The sequence below is a fragment of the Cavia porcellus genome, unplaced genomic scaffold, assembly GCF_034190915.1.
Source record: "Cavia porcellus strain 051 isolate PalLab524CR breed Dunkin Hartley unplaced genomic scaffold, mCavPor4.1 scaffold_21, whole genome shotgun sequence".
Taxonomy (NCBI): Eukaryota; Metazoa; Chordata; class Mammalia; order Rodentia; family Caviidae; genus Cavia; species Cavia porcellus.
In genome coordinates, this window is record NW_026947504.1 from 43431880 (window position 1) to 43455823 (window position 23944).

General features: G+C 40.5%; 1 protein-coding gene and 1 long non-coding RNA gene across 5 annotated transcripts in view; one reads left to right on the plus strand and one right to left on the minus strand.

The window, feature by feature from the left end:
• Nucleotides 1–11369: 11369 nt before the first annotated feature.
• Smad9 (SMAD family member 9) overlaps nt 11370–23944 on the minus strand; it is a 73172-nt gene continuing 60597 nt past the window's right edge. For all 4 annotated transcript variants that reach the window (XM_005007043.4, XM_003477429.5, XM_063232631.1 and 1 more), the window contains 2 exons: nt 18593–18849; nt 11370–14879 (listed from right to left, as the gene is read on the minus strand). In XM_005007043.4, coding sequence (XP_005007100.1) covers nt 14736–14879; nt 18593–18849 — 401 coding nt within the window. In that variant the 3' untranslated portion in view covers nt 11370–14735. The remainder of the gene's footprint in view (nt 14880–18592; nt 18850–23944) is intronic.
• Nucleotides 14862–23269, plus strand: LOC134471980 (uncharacterized). The gene is made up of 2 exons (XR_010041786.1): nt 14862–14998; nt 23051–23269. It is a non-coding gene; the product is annotated as an uncharacterized LOC134471980 (long non-coding RNA).

The window sequence follows — 23944 nt, forward strand, 5'->3', positions numbered from 1 at the left end:
GTTGTCTACTTCCTCCATTTTCTTTAATTGCCTCACACTGGATCGAGACAAATTCACTGTTTGTTACTGTGTGTTCAGTATTGGGAACATTAGAATCCCTAGAGCTTAACTTTTGTGGTGGAAAAAAAAAAATCAGCTTATGCTTCTTAAAATGAACTCAGTGGGGCCGGGATGTGGCTCAGCAGCACAGCACTTACCTGGAAACATGGGTTCATGAGTTTGATTCTTGGTACCAAAAAAAAAAAAAAAAAAAATTAAGTGAAATGGGAAAGTAATAGGCCAGTGAGAACCAAATGAGTTTATGTATTTATAAGAATTTCGAGATGAGTAAATCATTGAGAGCTTCAGAATCTTTTTCCTCAGGGTACTTTTTAAAATATGGGATAGTAGCTCTCCAGTTATGAATCTCTATGGGAATATGGCAGTTTGCAATATACATTAATTATGGTCTGCCACCATAATTAAAAAGAACTGTTTCCTTTTAATGTTTTCAAAGCAATAAGATTTTACCTATTTGGTGTAGCTGTATTGCCATTTGTCTCCAGCTTTTCATTCTTCTGTGTTCTTTGTCTTCTGACTGCAGCTTCTGCCATGCAGGAGGTTGAATTACTTTAGCTACCCCTTTAATCTGGGAGACCTGAGGCCAGTTTTGGCCAGTCTGATGCAAAGGAAATTAGTGTGCCAGCCTTGAATAGACTTCTGATGGCTTTGAACATTTCCACTTGCAACGTTAGACTTCCACCCTGTTAGCCTCCCTGATATAAAGTGACATAGACTAGCCACATCTATTGTACCTGCTGATGGCCAGCAAAGAGCCCGACATGAGCCAGGCTGCACAAAACAAGCTGTTTTCCTAACCAGTCTGCCGGCTGACTAACAATGACTTCTATGCCTCAGATCAGCCAGGCCTTCCAGAACCATCGTGTTTTCCTGTAGATTTATAAGCAGTAATAAATGTTTATGATTGAAAGCCACAGTTTTGGGACAGTTCGTTATGCAGCATTCAAGTTATAGTAGATAACTGATACACTTAAATTACTATAGGTACTCATTGCTGCATAACAAATCACTAAAAAATTTGGTGACTTAAAACAGTGGCATTTGTCACAGTTCTGTGTATGACCTCTATGATTTTAAATAAATGTACATGATTTCAAGCCACTGCTGTTATGCAGTCTGACCTATTATGATCTATATTTTTCTACTTCCCTGAGTCAAAGCAGGTCCTGTGACTATTCTGACAGAAAATGGCAGGAGTGACATACCATTTATGTGATGTTAAAGGAAAAAAATACATAAATACAGATGTGGATAGATGTAATATAATTAGAACATAAAGGAATTCACAGCTTCTATTACCCAGTGCAGTTGAGAGATAAACAGTATTTATCAGTATAAACAATTCTCATATGATACCATGCCAAAGAATCCAGACACAAAGCATGCATGAATCTGTTTATGTAGAGCAGAAAATCAGGTGCATCAGGACTCGAACAGTGGATTCCGGGCGGACAGTGTCACACCTGGAAGGGCAACAGGAGGCTCCTAGTGTCTTAGGAGTGCTCTTGTTACATAAGTTGATCATGCATGTGTGTTCTGTTAGAGAAAGTTCAGCCAGCTGTGCAAAAAAGACTTTCTCAGCTACCCTGCAGCTGGGTCTGACATGCAAGTAAACTCTGGCCAGTGGGACGTGGGCAGATGCAATGCGTCCACCTTCCAAATGGTGTCCTGAAAAAGAGCAAGCAGCCTGCTTTCCTTCTTCCTCCTGCCCGCTGTCTGCAATGTTTACAGAACAGTGGAACACCCATGGTCAATGAGGATTATTCATGGGAAAATAAAAAGATAAAAAGAAACTGTGTCCTTAGACAGCTGCAGGAAGCAGAGCCTCTAGTATTGTTACTAGGTGAAAGAGAAATGGATGCATCAACTTCTGACTGATAATTGTAGTGTCTTCCATAACTGTTAGTGTAGCCAGTGAAAGCTATGTCCTAAATCATACTACAGGTATTGACAAGTGGCATTAAAGACTGCTCTACTGAATTTGTCATAGCAACCTGCAATTATGTGACACTATTTCACAGGATTCAACTAGTCACTATAGTAAGAAAGATAAATTACAGGCTTGATCTAGAGTTCATTTATTGGAGGAAGGGGATCAGAAGGTCAGGATGTTTTCAAGAGTTCTTTCTTGAGGGAAGGCAGACTTCAGACTAAGCAGACTTGATGAGAGACTTCACTCTGTGGCACTGCAGTGCAAGTGTAGGATGTCTGAGAGACACAAGATATTTAATCTAGGAAAGCTGTGGCTCAGAATGTGTTCCTGACAGCCTCAATTTTTACTGCACCTAATAAAACTATAGCAAGAAATCAATAAGGGGTCATTTGCTCATCTACAAGACCTTTCCCAAGCTTCTGCTTGAAGAGTTTGGTTTAGGACACCAACTAATAAATCAGTTCTAAGAATTTGATGACAGGACTGCCGGTCAAGGAGGGGTCACTGCAGAAGAAGTCCAAAGAATTTCCTTTAGCTCATCAGCCAGAAACTGCACTGTTGCAGAAATGTGATTTTAAAGAATGGTAAGAAAGGAAAAGGAGGCAACTACGTAGCTGACCCTCAGAAGAAGCAGCTCTCAAAAGGGATGCTTGCTAACACTAACAGACTGCAGGTGACTGTACAGTTATAAATAGGAAAGTTGCACAGGGTCAACAGTGGTAAATTATATATACAGACCCACTATACACATGCTTCTATGCAGAATCAGAAATTGCTTTTTAATAAAGGCAAATAGGGGCACTGGTAGTTTGGGGTAAGTGGAGGGATCAGGAGACAACGTTTTGATGAAATAAACCTGTTCTTAGCCAGGCATAAGGGCACCCACCTATAATCCCAGCACTCAGAAGTCTGAGGGAAGGAGGATCGCTGTGAGCTCGAGGCCAGCCTGAGCTACAAAGTGAGTTCAAGGCCAGCCTGAGCTGCATAGCGAAACCCTGGTTCAAAAAGACACACACACACACAAAAGAAATAAACCTACTTGTGATTTCTTTTACCACATACATATGACCTTTTCAAAATATATCTTGTTTGAAATGAAAAACAGTAAACACAGTACTTAGAATTACTTACCTTTTGCTATTTGGGTTTATAGAAAGAAAATGTATTTATTAGTATTTGAATTACGTTAGTAAGATTTAACCTTTTAAGATTTGAACCTTTTAAATAAACAGATTTGAATTAGGGCACCAGTAAATCATATTAAATGAGCTAAGATGTTTTATTTAAATTAACTCTAATTATGTTGCTTTAGAAAGTACTTGCATATGTGCTGATTCCTGCATGACAAGGCAGATGGTACCACCCATTTTGAATGACAAGAGAAGTTCAGAATTTAAGTGACTTATACAACAGATTATTCTATTTGTTAGAGGCAAGCCACGATTTGAACCTAAATCTTCTGTCTCCAAGATGAGGCTCTTCAGTGAGGCTCTTTATCCAGAAGCACGTTGTTGCTACAAGAACTAACACTTTCAAGTGCCCAGTTTCTCACATTATGTATTTCAACAAACACTAACCAATTAAAATTTTTAAAAATTTGTGTGTGTATATATATATATATATATATATATATATATATACATCTAGTAGATTACTAGATTAACTATACTAGTGTGATCATATTGTAGATAATGAAGTTACTTTTGTAGATTTCCTCCTTGCCTTTTCTTTTTCCTTTTGTCTGTCTTCCATGTACCAGTCCCATTTCTGGCTAACCTTTATCACAACCCAATATGTATTTTCCATGCTTATACAATTAACATAAATATATGCATATTTAGAATTGCCTTTGCTTCATAAAAATGTGGATATATTGCTCACAATCATTCAGTGTAATTGCTTTTCACACATCACACAGCAGTCCCTCCCGGCACTTCTGTCATCCCCATAGATGGCTGCAGAGCATCTGGGGGGGGGGGCACCGTTATTCAGCCACCCCATTGCTGATAGGCAGTCACTTGGCGGCCAGTTTTCTTCCCCTGTGAATGATGCTGCAGCGACCATCCTTGTGCGTCTCTATCTACCTGTGCATATAGGTGGCTTCTTGGCCTTGGGACAGCATCTTTTTGCAAATGGCAAGGAGACTTAGAGGTGGGGGAGAAAGGTGAGGAGAAAGAAAATAATCAAGGTGTGTTATGAGTATGTACCAACTCCTCATGATGAATGTAATCATTATGACTGCAAACAATACTAATAAAAAAGTTTACATTAAAAAGCCAGTGCTATATGGAAGGATATATAAGTTTCCTTTAAATAGAGGTGGCCCCATCCCTGCCTCCAAAATGAGCTGTAATGCTGCACATCTTTACACATAATATGGGGAATTCATTTTCCTCACATCCTTGCCAGATGGAGTTTCGACTCCTCTCTTGCCTTCCTGATGAATGTATACTATTAATTGTTATATTTATTAGCATTTCCTACAATAATAGGAAAAATGTGTAAGGCTTGCTAATTTTTTAGATTTGCTCACTTTCCCATTAGGGTCCCTCTGTGAGTATGCAGAAGTCTGATAAATCTTTGGAAAATTAATCCTCATGCTTGTACTTTTTTTTTTCAAATGTAAAATTTGTATTTACCTTCTATAGCATATTTTGTCATACAAGCTTTAAATGTTTACATTTTTCAGTGTGTCTCTCATCTCTTTCTGGCCTCTGTGTTTCCTGTCTTGTTTTAAAAGTTCTCAATTTGATATCTTTGGCATGGTCACTGATTGATAATTTCCTGTTTCATTTCCTAGAATTTGAAAATATAGTTAACATAGATATTGAATGATAGTCCTAAGTGGTTTTGCATAACTAATTGACATGGAACTTTTATGTTTTAAATCATTATTACTGTTGGTTTCTATCTTTAATTAAAAGACTGAATATTATGACAGCAAATGTATAGGCAAAAAGTGAATATTATAGTTGTGACAGTCAATACTGTTGACACATTTGAACCTGAGAATGGGCGGAACTATTTGTTAGTAGACCTGCCTCACATAAAAAAAAATCTGATTTAAGTACTGCTTTGATTGACTTTAAGGTAAGCAAATATTCTTAAAATTTTAATGAAAATGCTTGACATATTTAATAATTAGGTGAGTTAATCTCTCCTTCCAGTCAAGAGAGGAGCTGTTTCTTTTTATTATCTTTAAGTATACAGTAATCCATCCCCAGATAATCATTTATATTGTTCTAAAGCTATAGTGATTTGACCCCACCCCACCTACCCAGCCCCTCAGTACTGGGGATTGAATTCAGGGCACCCTATCACTGAGATACAACCCTAGTCATATCTATTTATTAAAATTCAAAGTAGCATACTGCTAACTTGTCCAGGCTGGGCTTGAACTTGCAATCTTTCTGCCTCAGCCTCCCCAAAATAGCTGGGATTACAGGCATCCAATACTGCTCCCACTTCATAAAGTTTTCTTCTTATTATCTGCAGTGATATAAGTGAATCTTTCGTGTTTATGTGTTTAGCAACAGAAAAACATGCAACTTCTCTTTCACACTTATGGTGTATTCAGTAAGCACGGATGCTGATTTTCATGAGCTATTTGTAACTTGGACTTAGGAGACACAAGAGAATGTGCAACATAAAAACTAAAGCAGCAGAGGAAAACAGCCAAGAGATATACCATGATGCTTAATCCCATGCTGATGGGATTTTCTGTTTGCTTTTAAACTGTATCCTGTAGGATTTACTAGTCTCAAATTAGAGACCAGAGTCAGCACTAAGAAGTTTTACATTGATTGCCTTTGAAAACCTAATAAACAGGCTATATTACTAGTATATTAATATTAAATATTTGTAAAAATTTATTGCTGTTTATGAAAATAATAGTATATTAACCTACACATGTAAATCAGCACTTCACCATCACAATTAGAATCACCTGCAGAAATCTATGGGGGCTGCTGAGGGTAACTGAGGTTTCCTTTCAGAAAACAAGGGAACCTCGAGATTAGAGAAATTGATATTTTCTTAAAATTGTCTCGTAGTAAGGAGACTGAAATTTTCTTTTAGCAGAACAGTGCTCAGAGACCCTTGTTTCCCAGACCCTATAAGCTTGCCTTTCCTAAAAATCACCATGCATATGACATCCTGCCTCTCTGCCATGTGCTACTTATCGGACCCTAAGAGCCCCAGAAGTGTCTGTCCAAGTGGATCCATGCATTCCTCTCTTGCCTGCTACTCCAACCTCTCTTTGGTGCCAAAATGTATTGTTTCCTACATCTCTTCTATTTCTTGCCCGTTTAGTGCCAACAGCATAAAATGAAGACTGCCCAAGTTCACAAGTCCCAGACAGTTGCTGCCTTTAAATGGGGGCAGAAAGTCTATCCAGCATTCCCACCTCCCGGAATTCTTCCTGCTTTGCAGCCCTTGGCCTCTTCCCACGCCAAGCATTGCCCATTCTGAATGGCTACGAGAACACAGAATTAACTCTGAAAAGCCCGTGTTGGAGAGGAAGTCTGGGTGCTTTCTGAACAGCAGCGCGCCAACCGCTGATGCTAAAGTCAGATCCTAACACTATTGTGATGACTGTGACAAGCACAGCTGTAGTAGCAACAGCAGCGTCCTGAGACCAAGGCTCTTCCCACTGCCTACATGGTCCCCTTGCTGGGAAACGCACCAACATTAGTAACAGGAGGCAGGAATTGATGGGTTTATTTCTAGCAACCAAAATAGTCAGCCTCCCACATGATCTAGGAGGAAAAAAGTAGGAATTCTGAACAGAGATCTCAAAGTTTATGCACCGACATAGCAGATTAAACTAGGATGCTGATCAAATCCACTGTGACAGCCATATAATGAACTGCACGTTTTTTCCTGTAAATGTTTTTAAGTTTTTAAAAGATGAGGTCTTGCCGTATTGCCCAAGCTAAACCTGAACCTCTGGCCTTTCGCAACAGTTCTGTCTCAATCTGCTGCGTAGCTAGGACTGCAGATACACATTGTTGCACCCAGCTTGCAGGTACTTTCAAAGAGACCTGCCTCTATTTTGTGATAAGTTGTTCTTACCTGAGATCTCATGGTAAGATTTCTTGTTTGTTGCTGCTGTTGTTCACAATGTTAGAGGTTGGCTGAGCCTAGCTGAGGCTTCTGGTAATCTTGCTTGTGGCATCTCATGAGGCTACATTCAGGGAAGAATATGGTCATGACTGGAAAATATCCAGGTGGTCTTCCACCTCCCAGAGCAGGATATGGGAAGCCAAAGGCCCCCATGCAAATCCAATCAGCAGGAAGTTTCTGTCTTGCTGTGAGCAGTAGATTTTACATTTGTAATTCTTTAAAATAATTTTTACATTTTTAGATAGCTGGATTAAAAAAGGAAAATGCTTTGTAATACATGAAAATCACATGAAATTCAAATTGCAGCATCCATTAAGTTTTATTGAAACACAAACATTCATTTGCTTGTTATTTATAGCTATAGAAGCAATAATTTGAAGAGATTTGAGAAAGTAGTCATCAGCTAAGGAAATACAGGCAGCCTCCAGAATCTAAAGATTAGAAAATAGGTTCTTCACTAGATTTTCCAAAAACAACCAGCCAAAACAGCACCTAGACATCAGCCGAGTAAGACGGACTTTACACTTCTGGCTTCTAGAACTGTAAAAGAATGTTATTTTAGGGCACTACATTTCTGGCCCTGTTGTTTTTTTCCCCAGCAGCAGTAGGAAATTAATACAAGTTGTCAAGTGCTAGGGGTGAGAGTTGGAATCTCATCAGGTTGTAAGTAAGCACTGCTTAGAATCTCTTATCAAACAGAAAAATTTATCCAATATAAACTGACCAACTAAATGACATGCTAAAATCATTGTAAGTGAATGTAAGATAACTGATTGCACACTCGAACTAAAGAGGAGACCAAAGCCAAAGTCTTACCAATACTAAAGAATATGTAGCCAGGCTTGGTGGCGCACTCCTATAACCCCAGCTATAGGGAGGCTGAGGCAGGAGGATCACTGCAAGTTTGAGAACACCCTGGGATATGAAGTGGGCCCAAGTCCAGCTTAAACTGCATAGCAAGACCCATCTCAAAAAAAGAAAGAAAGAAAGAGAGAAAAGAAAGAAAATGTAATCTTTATTGTACATTGTCTGCTCTCTGCTCTTGACTCAAGGACTTACAAATTCCAACCAGTTCATAGCTAGAGATTTCGTGTATTGCAGTAAAGCAATTTTGAGCCTCGAACTTCCAAAGTGAGAACTATGTTCCCTAACAAGATATTCTAAAGCTGCCTGTAGCACACCTGTAGCATGATTCAGGGGAAACCCAAAGAGATTCTATCATAGTTGCTAACACTGTTGCTTTTTAGCCAGTAGAGCTGTTTTGATTTGTCATCCTGGATCTAAGAATCTGTTGTCCAGAGGTCTTAGTATGAAGACAGAACCTTTCTATCCCAGCTCCAGCCTACATCTACCTCTTCCCTTTCTATGAAGCCATTATAAATTATTTACATGTTAAAGTGCCAATAGATCATGCTATTTCACCAAAATCCTCTCCATTCTAGTTCTTTTCTATTCCTTCAACAATTAAAGTGGCCTCTCTAGCTCTTTAAGACCAAGCTTGCTATTTATTTTTAATGCCAGACTATGGGAAACAAATATCAGTTTTACTAACTTTTATTGATACATTTGTTTCTTAGTAATCTATAATTTCACAAACTCCCTTAGAAAATATTTGATCAGTTTAATTTTAATCATGTGTAAAGTATTTTTTTAAATACTGGATTAAAATTGTTTTAATATACAGATACTCCTTAACTTACAATGAGGTTATGTTTTTACCCACTTTAAGTTGAAAATAGGCAAAAATTATACCTAACATCCCAGCCACACAGTAGCACAGAGTGTCACAGAGTTTATACTCATAATCATGTGGCTGCCCAGGGGCTGTGCTCACTGCTGTCACCCAGCATCCCTGGAGAGGATCCGGGAAGCATCCATATGTATGTGACACTGCACCTCTGAGTTTTCCTGAATTCTGTGGCTTCATACCATTGTAAACTCAAAAGCTCAAGTTGAACCATCATGCATTGGAAACCATCTAAACATTTAAATATATTGATGTAAGTTTGACTCTCCACACATTCACCACATGTGGTGCTGTATTTAACTTTTAAAAAGAATTTTGTCAAGAATGTGAACTAAATTTGTTAATGAATGAATCGTAAAGTGATATTATGTTAACCTGGAGACTAAATCTACAAGAAAGGATAAACTGTCATAACATGAGAATAAACAAATACACTTTTACAACATAAATGTCTGAAATTCTTGAAATCATGCTTAACACCAGTGGGGTTATTTTCATGATTTTTAAGTGTATCTCTTTCTAAATTAGGAGACAATTACCCTGCCACTTGCAAACATTAAGTACAAGTAACACAGGCAGATACCAAGTTTTTGCCTGGAATGCCAAACTAGATGTAATTTTCATTACTTTTCACGTTAGTATTTATTATATTACCACAGCAATATTGGAGTGATACAAAATATTTTTATCAGGTACATGCAAATTATGCAGCCATCAGTGACAATGCAGAAGTAAACTTTCAGAATTCAGGTCTTTTTATTAACTTTGTGATGCAATATTGGAATTTCTTCTAATCTTTACTGAAACTCACATTGGAAAATATATGCTTATCAAAATGAAAATGCATGCTTAGACTAAGCTACTTTTACCTGTTTCATTGTCAAAGCTATCTTAATATTGACTGGCAGCTTAATAAATATTTGCAAACTTAATCACCAGCATGCTTCTCTTCTCCGATGCCCAACAGCTGCTCATGGTCACTTAACAGGCAGTTGGAGACTTAAAAATTATTATTTTGAAGGGAAGACACTATTTAGGGATGTCTTGAAAGAGAACTGTAAATAAACACTATTTCTGCCTTACAGTCTGACTCCCAAATACCATTCTAAACAATGTTGGAAAATGCTGAAAATTGAGTAGGTACAATTTCTGTCCATAAAGAGAGATCGATAAACAAGGTGGTGTGGGAAAAAACTGGCAGTTGGTGGGCTCGCCCTGCTGCAGGAGCATCTAACATGGTACGTGGTGTAGTCATATCCGGAGTGGCTTGCTAAGGGAGCTGAGAGGAGGAAATCAAGGTGGATCTGCCCGGAAGCCTTCCCTGCCCCACCCAGAACCTGATGAAGGTGTCAGTCCTTCGAGTCCCCCAGAGCCCATCACAACTGGATAACGAACTGATAATGTTGGCTAATCATGCCTCTTGCTTCACAACCTGGTCATCTTAAGGTGCAACTGTTACTGTCATTTTCTCTATAATGCTTGTTGATATATAAGACCTATCAGGTGAAGATGTGTAGAAGCTCTTGCGGGACAATGAAGATACTACCTCAGTAAGATGAACTGATGTCTAAAGACAGAACTTTGCCTATACCGTGATAAATTTAAAATGTGTACAACTCAGTGTTTGAAATGCCACAACCAAGTACTATGTCAAAGAATGGGTTCAGAAACCATGGGAGACAAAGAGACAAATAGGGTATCGCTGGGGTGCAGAAACTTAGTTTTACTAGCTGTTTTCTTCCTCTCCTCTCCCTTCTCCCCACACTCTTGTTTCTTGGTGCTGAGGATTGAAGACAAGTACAGATGTGTATGATAATAAAATCGATCATTCCTGTATCTTGCAACATCACTTCCTATTTGCTACTACCCAGAAAAAAGCGTCAATGAACAGATGGTCTCTGTCTTACAATAATTTGACTTCTAACTTTTAAACCTAGTTCTTCCATACATGCAATCTGTAAAAACCACACTTTGAATTTGTGTGTTTTTCCTGTCCACGACACCCTGGCTCGGGGCTCTCGCAGAGCGGTAGGTGGTGGTGAGCAGCGCTCCCGCTCAGCTGCCTGGTAACAGTGGAAACAGCCATTGCTCGCGGGCTGCAGAGGCAGGAGGTTCCCTAGGTTTGGTGTATTCAATGCTTTTTTTTTTGTCTTTTTTGTTTTTATCGGTACCAGGAATCGAACTCACGACTGCCTGCTTGCAAGGCAGGCGCTTATGTCGCTAAGCTAAATCCCCAGCCCCTAAAGCATTTTTTGATTTGCTATAATTTCCGCTTATAAGAGCTTTATAGAGGTACAACCCCACTGTAAACTGAAAACCATTTGTATATTCTAAATTTTCCGCAAGATGTTTAATTCAAAATCACTTAATTTCTCCAAAAGATGAATTCCTTAAATGTCGCATTTTCCAATTACAATGGTCTGAGATTCACCATCATCAGGAGCTGCAGAAACTCAGGTAGTGAATCCTTCTATGAAGTTTATAGGAAAAATGAGCCAACACATCTCGGTACAGTATTCTTTATTATAAACAATCAGAATACAATGTAAGTGTGCATTTGAAGGATAACTGAAACCAAGGTTATTATCATCAAATGCATTACTTCATTCAAATAGTTTCTCCTTTTTTATTTGTTTTACATTCATTTGAATTTTTTAACATATGGCAGGATCACCTTACCTTGTACAGTGCAGCTGTTACATCATAACAGGGAAGACACTTTGGAATGCATGTTACATTTGCTGCTGTATTGAGTATACACACCAAATATTTGAGACACATTCAAAATTAAGCAGGAGCTTCAGGCACAAGTGATATTTATGAAATGCGTTTGTTTTGCTGCTGTGATGGGATATCCATATCCTTAGAAAATAAAAGGTGGATTCTAAAGCCTATGTAATTGGCCAACTTTTCCCGATTTATACTGAGTATAGAAACAAAACAAAACAAAACATAAAAGTATGTTTTAAAAAGTGACATAATTTTGGTTGCAAAGCACTAGCAGCTATTAACGTCATCTAACTACAACAAAATCTTCACATCTCATTTTTTTTAATACTCAAAAAAATACTGGCATGAACAATGTTCTGGGTCTTGTGAGTAGGTCAAAACGTAGCTGTCTCTCGGTTTCCTGATTCTCATCGTGGCAACCTGAAGCATGTTAGCAGTGCTGATGTATTTAATGGCCTACTCTGTTGGCTTTGCTTGTTATCCTATGAAAGGCTGCTTTCAAGTTTCTGGCTTCCTACCTCATGGAATGAATGCTAAAAGACCACCCTTCGGAATCTGAAATCAAATACTGCATTACAGTCTCTGAGAACTCTTAGCAGCAAAAGGAAAAAAAAAGCCGACTGAAATGTGAACACACGGGCTGAGGATACAGCTCACAGACAGACCACAGCCTAGTAGGTGTGAAGCCCTAGGTTCAACTCTCAGAATTGGGAGGAAAAAGTGGCTATTTACAATGACTAGGGGTTTAATTCCTCAGCAGTTCTAAAGGCTCTAAATTTCACAGGGAGGGGTTTGGGTGGGGTGTGACTGGTTATAATGGCACATGCCATTTCATGATTTATTTTTCACAGAAATAATTTAGGCACACTGCAGAATTTTCTCATGGTTTTAAAGCTGCGTTGAAATCTATGTTTTTTTAAACTGTCATTGTTGTTTTACATGTCATTTATAAGCCACAACTTCTGATTGACTCTACAAAGGTGTAAGATTCCCAGAGGATGAGTTTGACAGCGTGAGGAGAAGATCCACAGACAGGCTGCTTTCGATCTCTGGAGTAAAAGCCATGTGTACTTGAAACTCCCTTGGAATGTGAGACTCACCATATTTATGATTTTTCCAAGAAAAGTGGAAAAAATGATTATTAGAAAGTGAGGAAGCAAGTACAGATGAACCACAAACTCTGAGACATGCAAGAAAAGTACCATTTATCTAAGGAAACCATTACCCAGTTGCTCAGAATAGAAGGGAAATAAAATTTTAAAAGAGATGATTAAAAATCAATGATGCTTTTTCAAGCAAAAGAAAGTTTGCATGTTTTGTTTTCAAAGCTGTCAAACATGAAGATGTCTATAAAACCAGGTTCCCTGTTGGATTCTGCTGTGTGCATGCTGGGAATATCTCGCTTCTATTTGATTCCAAAGTACCTAGCATTCTACCTGCACGATACATAGCTGATGAGCCAGTGAACTATGGGGTCTTCTAAACGCTAAGTGGACTGCCTAATTTTAATGCAAAAAGTAATAATTCCTTTCTATTCCATATATGAACGTTTCTATCAGAGAACACTAGTCATTACAAGTGGTGACAGTTGTAGCTTCTTCTTCTATCTTTTGCACATGGTCTTTTCTAACTTGAATATAGTTTGATGAGAAACAATCACATGTGCACTAATGCTAGAGAGAAGGCATAAATGAAGAAGCCTCTTGGATTACTGAAGTCCTGTTTGTTAGAAGCATGACTTCTCTTTAAATTATACGTTTTTAAGAAGGTGCGAAATACCTTTTCAAGCAATATATGGTTTAATGGGTGGCAAATACCTAGAAATTGATGGGATTTCCCTTTATCATCCACAGAAAAACGGAAGAGCTTTTTAATATTGTATATATTTTTAAAGATGCCTTGTTATTCAGTACCACTTTTTCTCCCAAATTATAGGGAGTATGAAATTATTATCATTTTACTTCAGGAGTTATTTCCAGGTTGGAGACTTTAAAAGAGGCTACAGATTTAAGCAGCTGATAATTTAATCAATACAGACCCTAAGTTAATTAATTCATAAATCTGATCCAACAATGTGTCCCGATTTTCCCACAGGCTTTAGTATTGTCTTAATAGTCTGCAAATAGTTAATATTTGCTAACAGGCAAGAAAATGTGGCACAGAGGGTGCCCTGACAGGAGCCTGACTGTGGGAATGTGGAAGGTGCAGTGCATGTGTGAGGCTCTGTCCAGCCTTTTTATTTCTCTCCTTCCTCCCCCGACAGGACTCTTACCTAGTACTGCACGCTCCGCACAGACTCTGCTGTCTGCAGGGCTGCTTACAAGACAACCACAAAAAACAGAACTGGTTTCCAATATGGAAAGCAGGAACCTCCTGGATGGTTCTTAGACTACATTCTGAACTGACCTTATCATTTGGGATTATAGCTCATCTCATTCTATTTTCATATCTGTTTTCCCTTATTAGACTCACTTCTGCAGTGGGAGACTGACGTTTGGCAACATGACTTTTAATTTCCGTTTCGTTTTTCCCCCAATCACAGTTTAAATTCATTTTAAATGTACCAAAATCACACAGTAGTTTAACTATGGTGTATGTATTTGAAATTCAGAAATAAATTTTCTGTGATTAATCTCACATAATTCATTGTAAAAGCTTGATTGCACCCTACTCTGTGCCATTAGCACTAAATGTGACATCATTTAAACTGCACGGGTTTGTTTTAATTTGTGTGAAAGTACTGTTTCCTCTAGTGCTACTAATACTTGTGTTTTACAATAGGAAGAGTTTCCACGTTTCTGCTAGGCCACGCTTGCTGGGTATGCCGTGCCGACCGGCGCGCCTTCAACTCCAACACCTGCACATACCATTTAGACTGCTGCCCTTCATCCACTTCCTCTCACAAAAGAAGAGGCTTATTATAGCATAGGCTTGGAAATCCTGCCTCTCCAACCACTCTGTACTGGCCCCAGGTTAACTAGGTAGCACAAAACAAATGGTGATAAAAAAAAAATTGAACCGTATACATGATATGTATTTACACAGGTATTTAGAAACTTCAGCTAGTTGCAAATCTGAAATGACTAAGCAACTGCCTGCAACAGCATCTATCCTACAGCAATGCAGTTTAAGACACAGATGCTAAGACACTGAAGAAATAGGGTTGTGTGGAGAGCCCATCTGAGTCAGGACTTTGTCCAACCACTGCAGGGGTCCGTGGAGGTGAATCTCAATCCAGCACGGGGTGCTCGTGACATCCTGGCGATGATACTCAGCTCCCCAACCCTGAAAAGCAAAAACAGAGCCCATGAGAGAGAGCCATTAGAGAGCAGGAGGACACAGAGCCCAGGCACCTGGGCATCTCCTGAAACCTGAGCCGGTGACAGCACGGACTCCACCTTCCTGTAAGTGCAGATGCCTTCTACACTAACCAGTGCCCCAGGAAATTCCGATCAGGGCACCCTCTGGGCTCACGGGCAGGTACCGATCCAAGGATGGCTGGGTTGTGAACCATCACGCAGGACATGCTGATGTAATTTCCTCTTCCTCAAGGGGAGACCCTCAACTTTATGTTCATTCGCTGCTTATGATGAAGACAGCACCCTGCCCAAAATGGTTTCTCGTGACAGACTAGGGACTGGAGCTAAAAGCTGTGATGGCACAACTGGGGGATACTCTCGATTTCCTAGAGGGATACCAAAGAATTTTCTTTTCTCTTTTTACAATTTTCCATTTATCACCATCCATAGGAGAAACACAGTAAATAAAGAAACTTGCATATTTATCTACAAGTGACGCATTAGTAGGAAATTATTTGAAATCAAGGGAGGTCACATCTAAACGAATTAGTTTTGCTACTGGGAACAGTAATTCTCAGTAGAGGTGTTTAAAACTGGATTTCAACAGATCCACGCTGCCCGATCACACTTTCCATTCAGAACATGATCCTCAAAGGGAGCGCCAATGCCACGTGGCAGCCTCACCACCATCCTCTGGCCTCACTTCCCGTCCTGCTGATGGTTTCACTTCTGCTCCTCTCCTCTCTTCAGCAGTGTCTAACACCTGCTCCTCCATACACACTGACAATGATTCTTTTTTACAGAAGAAAAATGGAGCCATCAGAAAGGAAGATTTCCATAGCACCTGCACCCACATTCTCGGTCTCTCCACCTTGTGCCATCCATTATCTGTGTTTCCATATAAGCAGGTTATCCATCAAATGCACAATTAACTCGTGAATCCATTTACACATTAAGAAACCTAAGTCTTATCATTGTTGGGCTTTCACGGTTCTCTTCGCTGGCTGCTTTATTCTCCTCCAACTTTAATGTCAAAGGGTCCAGGACTCAGTCCTAGATGCCCTCCTCCTCTGTTAAACCCAAAGCAAAATCATCCAGGACATGGAATTAAACATCGTCCAAGCGCAATGACACCCAGTTTACACAGCCAGGACCAACCTCTCTCCCCTCACACACACTCATCTAACTATTCCCAGCACCTCCATTTGAATGAGTGACAGATATCAGAGCTCCTGAACTCAGTTCTGTCTCCAATCCTGATCCAGACACAGCTCTATCATGGCTGGACGCAACTAATTCCATCTTTCTAAACCTGTTTTCCTTCAACCTGAATAAAATCTGCCTTCACAGCCAGGACTTTCTACTCTCCTGACGGGGATAAAGGGGGACCATCACCTCCCACCTGAACACTGCCTCCTCCCTGTCCTCCCTACGTCTCGCCTTACCTGCATAACACCTGTTCTGCAGTCCCTGGCCAGAATGACCACGGTGAAACACATCTGCTAAAATCCCTACGGAGCCTTGCTATAAGCAAGGTTATCTGCTAAAATCCCTGCGAAGCCCTTTGCAGTAAACTCCTTGCACAGCTCTCATTCCCTCTCATCAGCTCTCAGAGCTGCAGTCACGAGGTCTGCTCCTCACCTCTAAATTTCTGGCACATTCTTGTCCTGAGCCTCTGTGCTTGCTCCTCCCTCAGCCTGCGTGGCTCCTCCCCAAGGCCCACAGCTGACACTCACCTTCAGGCCTCTGCTGATCCATGGCCTCCTCCAGGAGGTCTCCTCCTTTGGCTTGCAGCCTTCCCCTGCCCAGCACCCCAAATTCCCTTTACCTGAATCCACATTTTTTCACTTCTTGTAGAATAAGAAAGAGAAAAGGGTAATTACCCAGTGGACCCCAATGCCTACAAATAGAGCCTGGCCTGGCCCATGACTGAGCTCAAGCAGTATTTGTTGATAAGTGGAGTTACATGATCACTAACAGTCAGAGCTGAAGGAGACCTTACAGAGGTCTCGTCTGTCACTCCCATCAGTCCTCAGTCATCTATAATGTTAAACTAATCCTCTATATTTATATTTGCTAAGTAGTTTTTAAGTCTCTGCGATACCAGTCAATGGTTTTCTTTCTGTGGGTTGTGTACCTTCATAAATTTAAATGTTGCATACCTGAGATAAACATATAGATGATCAGATTTACATGTAAGCTTTCATCTCAGTGAAACAATTGCCTACCAGATGTTGGCATTTTTTTTCTCATTTTAAAAACACAGATCTGGGAAAATTAACTGTAGGATTCAATTATTCATGAAGAGAAACTTAATGCCCTCTGCTGGCTCTAAAGCAACACAGCATATGAAAAAATTCTGGGCATATGCTGATGACCTTGCAGGTTAAAATGACGAGTTTATATGAAAATGCTTTGCCATTATGAAAAGAAAATTGTTTCAAGAAGTCAGTGTAGCTGAGCTTGGTGGCATACACCTGTAATTCCAACAGCTGGGAAGCTAAGACTGGAGGATCACCATATGTTTGAGGCCAAGCTGGCATTGAAAATAATGAGTTCAAGGTCAACCTGAACGAAAAGCAAGACCTTGGCTCAAAATATACAAAAAAAAAAAAAAAAAAAAACCCAAAAAACAAAAACAAGAAGCCAGTGTAAAAACTGAAAACAACATGTATTATCAATTCTTATTTTTCAAGTATATACTAAGGACTGGGGATATAGCTCGGTAGAATGTTTGCCTAAAATGCACAAGATCTTGGTTGGTCAAGTTGGCCTTGAACGATTATAAATACATAAAGATACACTTCGAGTGCAGTAAAGTAGGACCACCTGTCATGGTAACTTTAAAGGGCTAACCAAAGTTACTTTGAGAAACCTGGGCTAGCCATGGTGCTTTCTTGGCTGCAGAAGAGACAGGGTGAAAACTGTGTGATCTGTACTCATGTAGGTGGATGAATAAGCTCGAGTACTGAAATATTCAGCGATTTGCAAACACCTTGGAACAAATAAAATAGCAGGTGATGAAATGCAGCCTTTAGCCTGAATGCGAAAATCCAGCCTTTTTTCTTTTCCACTAAGAAACTTCCCAATTCCCCAACCTTCACAGCAACATTCGTAAGATTTGAGGAATTAAACAAATATTCACTACTTGAACATACAGCGGTACAACTTTCTCAGGACTGATCACACGTAACTCAAGGTCTCTACCCAGTTGTTTATACCTGTAATGTCTACCGTCCTGTAGTAGAGTCAGATCTTTTTTGTGACTTAAACTATCAATTTATCTTCCCCATTTGCCTATATGCTTTCTAAGAGTGAGGAGAATTTCTTATTGAATTAAAGTAAATTTCCCATCATTTGCTGGGTGATAACAGCGTGGCAATGTAAGGGATAAGGAAAGCTCTCTCTCGCATTTAATCTTGTAATATTATTACTGTCACTTTATCTTCTGGATTAAAAGTAATGAGATAGCTACTTTAACTTGTTTGTCTTTCAAAATTAAAATGCCTAAGGATTTTTCTATAGTGCTGAACCAGACAGCTCATGCTCACAGAGAAGTTCTACCTAATGTCTATTGTCAGAATTCCAAGAAACAGACCGCTCTCTGGCTGTAAACTGCCCTACCGACCCAAAAGCACTTCTGCATTTTGTTTTTCTTTTCATTTTCTATTTTGTAGCCTGAAACCAGGCACTCCCTACCTTCACAAAACTCATGCGGATAGTGCACATCTTGGTTAATTCATAGACGACTTCAAAGCCATGGTGAACGGACTGGGCGAGCAGCTGAGCAAAGAGCTGGTTGTTGAAGACCTTGAGGCTGCAGCCGCTGGGGATCTTGCAGACCGTGGCCGGGTGGAAGCCGTGCTGATAGTTGCAGTTGCGGCTCTGCACGAAGATGCTGCTGTCGCTCACGCACTCGGCATACACTTCTCCACCCACGTAGTACAAGTGCACACCTGTGGGCAACGGAACAGCCTCCTGCAAACATCGCTCCCACCTCGGGGACTCCCAGGTAGCACCTCAAGACATTGGACTTAGCAGTCCAGGCCACTTCTACATCGCCAGTCATAGATAGGGAAGACATGTGACCCAAATGCCCAGGTGTTTTCCTTATCAATTTTGATTTTCCCACAAGTCCGTCTGCAGTTGCAACCCATGTAAGCAATCAATCATTCTCAGGAGACTCATACTGCCCACACCATCCACTCAATCCCATGCTTATTCATTCCAAATTAGGGTCTCATCATATTAGAAACAAAATTAATATCATATTTAAAAAGGCAAATGGAACTTCCTGTACATAACACAAACAAAAAAGTTAAAACTGGACTCGGTATCATGAAAACGTTAGGTAAACACACACTAAACAATGCAATTTAAAGTTTATTTACTATTATGAATCTCTTCTGATAAAACTTCAAAAATATATTCAATTTCAAAGGTTTGCCTCACATTATCATAGGTTAAATCATATGTGTTTTTGTAAGTGGCATTTCTACATTTTTGCATCTAATCATATCAAAACAGAAGCAAAATGTGGCTTTTTTCACTTTACCTAACATTTTTGGAGCTAAAAGAGCACCCCGAGGATGCTGCTCTCATGCTGATTCTCACAAGTTCAACTGTAGTTGAATCTCTCAGAATCTGAGCCGGATTTCAGATAAAGGGAGGAGCTTCTAGGCTAGTGAATATTATACTAAAATAGTCTTTTTCCAACTTTTAATGAGGGAAAATTCTCCAGCTCTAGGCGTTAACACAAGTATAAACATAAAACCAGTATGCCACTAAAAAGTCTATAGAAGTGGCCCAGATTGTATTTGTCTAAATATTTTGGGACAAAATGTACGATATGAATTTTCGCACAACAGCACTCATAAGCCTCATCGATACCATTTGCCTGACTGTGAATTTGGGAAATATTACAGGAACCACTGCCCAGAGTTTACACAGCAGGAAGGGGCACTTCTGTATGCTTGTGATGACTCCCCATCCTACTCACCCTTGCTTCTCCCCTACTTCTTTCCCTGAATACAATTTTTCACATCTGGAAAGCATCTGAGCAGCAAGGTAATACAGAAGAATGGGTTTGAGCATTATGTCCTCTAAGTACTTCGCTTGAAGAAACTCAGTCACACTAAAGCCGAGTCCTGGATTTTCAGGTTGAGGTCACCTGTCACTGTCTGCAGCAGACTGGTGGCCTGTGCTCCGCCTTCTGTCCCTCTCCCTCCTCACCTCCATTACTCACCTCCTGGAACAGCCCAGTATGGAGACCCCCAACCCAGGCAGGGGTCCAGGAAAGGAAGGAGGCCCTGGCTGGCTGGACCCTGCAGGACAAGCAAGTGCTGCTTCTCTTTGTCCCCGCCCCTCCCCGTGGCCTCTGCACTGGGGGGCTGGCGGGTGAGGTCTGCCTCTCTGACACAGTGTTTTGTAAAAGAAGAAAAGCCCCAGGGTGGAGCGGCAAAGGGTTCAACAGGTACCTGAATCAAATGGCCTTCAAGTATATAATCCTCCCAGAACTTATTAAATAAAACAGGGCCAGATACATTTATGGGACAGTTTTCAACAACTGTTACCATTATCTGCAACCACAGCACAAGTTGGTTGAGTGACAAAAGCAGAAGAGTCCAGTTTCTTAGAAGAGAAGAGGGAGCAGAGCCAATGGGGAGACCAGGAAGTCTTCCCTGGACACCAGGACAAGGACAGAGGCACCCCGCTGTGAAGCAGGCCGGCTTCCAGCCAGAGAGCAAGAGTCAAGAAGAGTCAAGCAGAAAAATGATTTTGTTTGCACTCATCTGCTAACCCAAAGTGTATCTCTGCAGCGTCTGTATCAGACAAAAGATTGCCATAGAATAGAACCATTCTCCAACTTTAGCTTGCATCACAAGGGGTTGTTTAAACACATCTCTGACTCAGTAGGTCCCAGAGAGATGAGATACATTGTTTCTAGCAAGTTCCCTGGTGAAGCTGATGCTGCCTCACATTGGGAGCTCAGGCCATTTCACAGACCAGGCTCTGAATTAGACAGGCTGAACTTCAAGTGTGGAATCCTCAAAAACTGTTTTCAGACAGGAGTTTCATTGTCCCACTTGGTTCTTGAATAACAGCAGGCGGTCTCGAGTATTTTTATATCTGTCAGAATCCCATCTCACTGATAGTCATCCTTTGTGAACTCTACTTTATAAGGTATTCCCTTAGGAGCAGCTACTCAGGAGGTTAAGGCAGGAGGATGGCAAGCTTGAGGCCAGGCTGGGGAGATCAGAGAGAACCTGTCTCAAAAAGAAGGGGGACTGGGATGTAGTATAGCAGTAGAGCATCCACGTTTCAACAGGGGTAGGGAAATGAACACATACATATTTTATTGCAATCTTCATTACGCTAGTTCGTGAAATGTTGAAAGTGACATCATCAGGTCTATTCTTGCTACAATAAAATATGCCACTAAAATGTTAACTCTTGTGAATTTGAGAACCTTGAGATAAGGAAATTTCCCTCAAGAAAGTACTGCCTTGGGTTCCAAGGAGAACCCAGACAATGAGACTCTCAGGCAGGTTCTGTATTTCCACTTGTGCTGTTTCTTTGAGCTTTTCCACCACATGTGACTACCACGCAGCCTCCACCAGGCTGAGAGTCTCAGTCCTGAGCATGTGCAGAGGCACACTGGCTTTCCGTTGGATCTGTGAGACCAGACAGCACGTGGGTCTTTGAGGCGTCTTCAGTAGTCTTGAATAGCAAAGACACAAGGAGGAAAGGCCGGACTGTTGGGGAGACTGGGAGAATATTCCAATGCCTGGGACCTACTCGTGGCACAAAAAGGGTGTCGGAGTCCCACAGTGCAGGAATGCTCTGACCAGGAGGAAGGGAAATGCCCCCACGAACAGCAGAGCCCACGGCAACTCTCCCCTCCCTCCCACCCAGAGAACTCAGCAAAACCTCAGCCACCAGCACGCTTAGCACCCCTCCAGAAGCAGTCTGTGAGTGCCCTTGTCTCCTCTCCTCCAGAGCTATTTGAAAACCTGACTTACTTTCAAGATCATCTGGAGCTTTTAAAAAGTACATGCTCTGGATGTGATAATAGTAGTTTTAAAAACTCCTTATAAAGTTAGATGTATATTTAAATAAGCAAAAGGATACAAAATCTGAGATTTAAGATAGTATCCCAAAGTACCCTACCCTGGGAGACAGATGCAAAAGAGTGGCACCCACTATGGAAGCGGAACGTGGTGACACAAAGACTTAAACACTACTCTACACTTTCGTGTTGATTTGGAATCTTCCACAATAACATGATTTAAAACTTTATAAAAATACAGTTTCCAGTCCTGGGGGTGGCACACGCCTGTGTCCCAGGACTCTGGAAAGCTGAGACAAGCAGTTTTCAAATTTGAGCCCAACCTGGGCAACTTGTTGACTCAGACCCTGTCTTAAAATTTAAAAAAATTTTTAAAAAAGGTCTGAGGAGGTATTTTAGTAACCTGAGTTCGACCTTCAGTACTTCAAAAAATAAAGTAAATAAAAACAACTAAGATTTCCAAATCCAGGGCTATTGTGCGCTGCACAAATCCAGCGTTTGCCTCGCTCTGTCCAAGATTTGTAAAACTATTACAAAGCTTTCCCAGCAGATGGCAGTGAATTCTCTTGAGGAAGGAGCACCTTTCCTTGGTTCACAGCAAGGCTGTCTCCCAAATCTGAATTAGAAGACTCTCCAAGCAGATCTGGGCCCTGCTGCAGAGCCCTGGACATCCTTTCCCGCCCTTCACACGCTCGGCCTCCTGCCTGGCTGTGCTGCTCTGTGATGCTTTTCTTAAGACTGATGCAGAGTTCCAGCTCACCTACATCCCTTCCCAACCTCACACGAGAACACACAGGCATGGAAAGTATCAGTCAGGCCCAAATCCACAGCCCAGAAATAATTACAGCATCTGTCACGTATGTTTAGGTTTTGATTTTAAGTGCATTTTAAAAAGTCAACACCGGGATCCTATTCTATGGGGTGTTTTAAAACTTTTTCTGTCCATTCTCCAGTTAACAACATATAGTGAATATCTGTTCATAGTATTAAATATTCTTCAATGTCAACTTTAATGGTTGTAAGAGTATGACATTCTATGTTAATCTTTATTTATTTGCCTTCTTAACAATGACTTCTCATTGTTACAGGTGTCAGAACCAAAACACAAGTGATATCGTGATAAAGAAGAACTAAATCCTCGGGAAAGGAAGCCATCCAAAATGTACCTGGAAGGGTAGTGCCTCTTGCTAAAGATCTCACCAACCAACCCTTACCTCAGGACAATCCTTCCATAAAATAGAAGAATTTCTAGAATCATACACAATTTGAAACATGTAAGAAAATAAAAATTCCTAAAAAGTCGAAAACTTAATTCCAAAAATAATTCAATGATTTGGAATATGAAATGTTTATTTGCAGGTTGGCCCTAGTTTAACTCAGCACGTTTAGGAACTGTGATGAATGCCTCGGATATTATCACATAAAATCTAATTTTCCTCCCATGAAGGGAAGAACAAATATCAGCCAAGCCAAACGCAACACATCTACACTGGCAGAAGAGTATCACTTCGTGCTGAGAACCTACACCGGCCCATTAAGGGTAACAGAGCTAATTTAGGTTACATCAGAAATCTGAGGTGCTCAGAAATGCTGCACAATACACATGCAGTGGTGAATTTCTAAGAAACACCATCCCACCTCAAGTCCAGGGCTCTTGCAAGTCAGTTGGAAGTTTTGGTTTATTAAATTATTTGGAAACTGAGACCATCTTAAGAGCCACTTTTTAAAAGGCAGATAAGTATTACTTTCCAATCATCTAAATTGGTTACTGTATCATTCTCAAATCATCAGGAACCAGCCCCTGGTTCTGGTTTGCTCAATAACAGGTAAGTATTATATGTCAGTTGTCCTTTGTCCCTTCTAATCCTTCCACAAAGGCCCTCTTGCCTTTGAGTAAGTACGAATGCAGATTTCCCTTCTAGCACGACATTTTTGTAGGGAAAACAAAATCTCTTACATAATTCCAGTATTCTGTGAGGCTG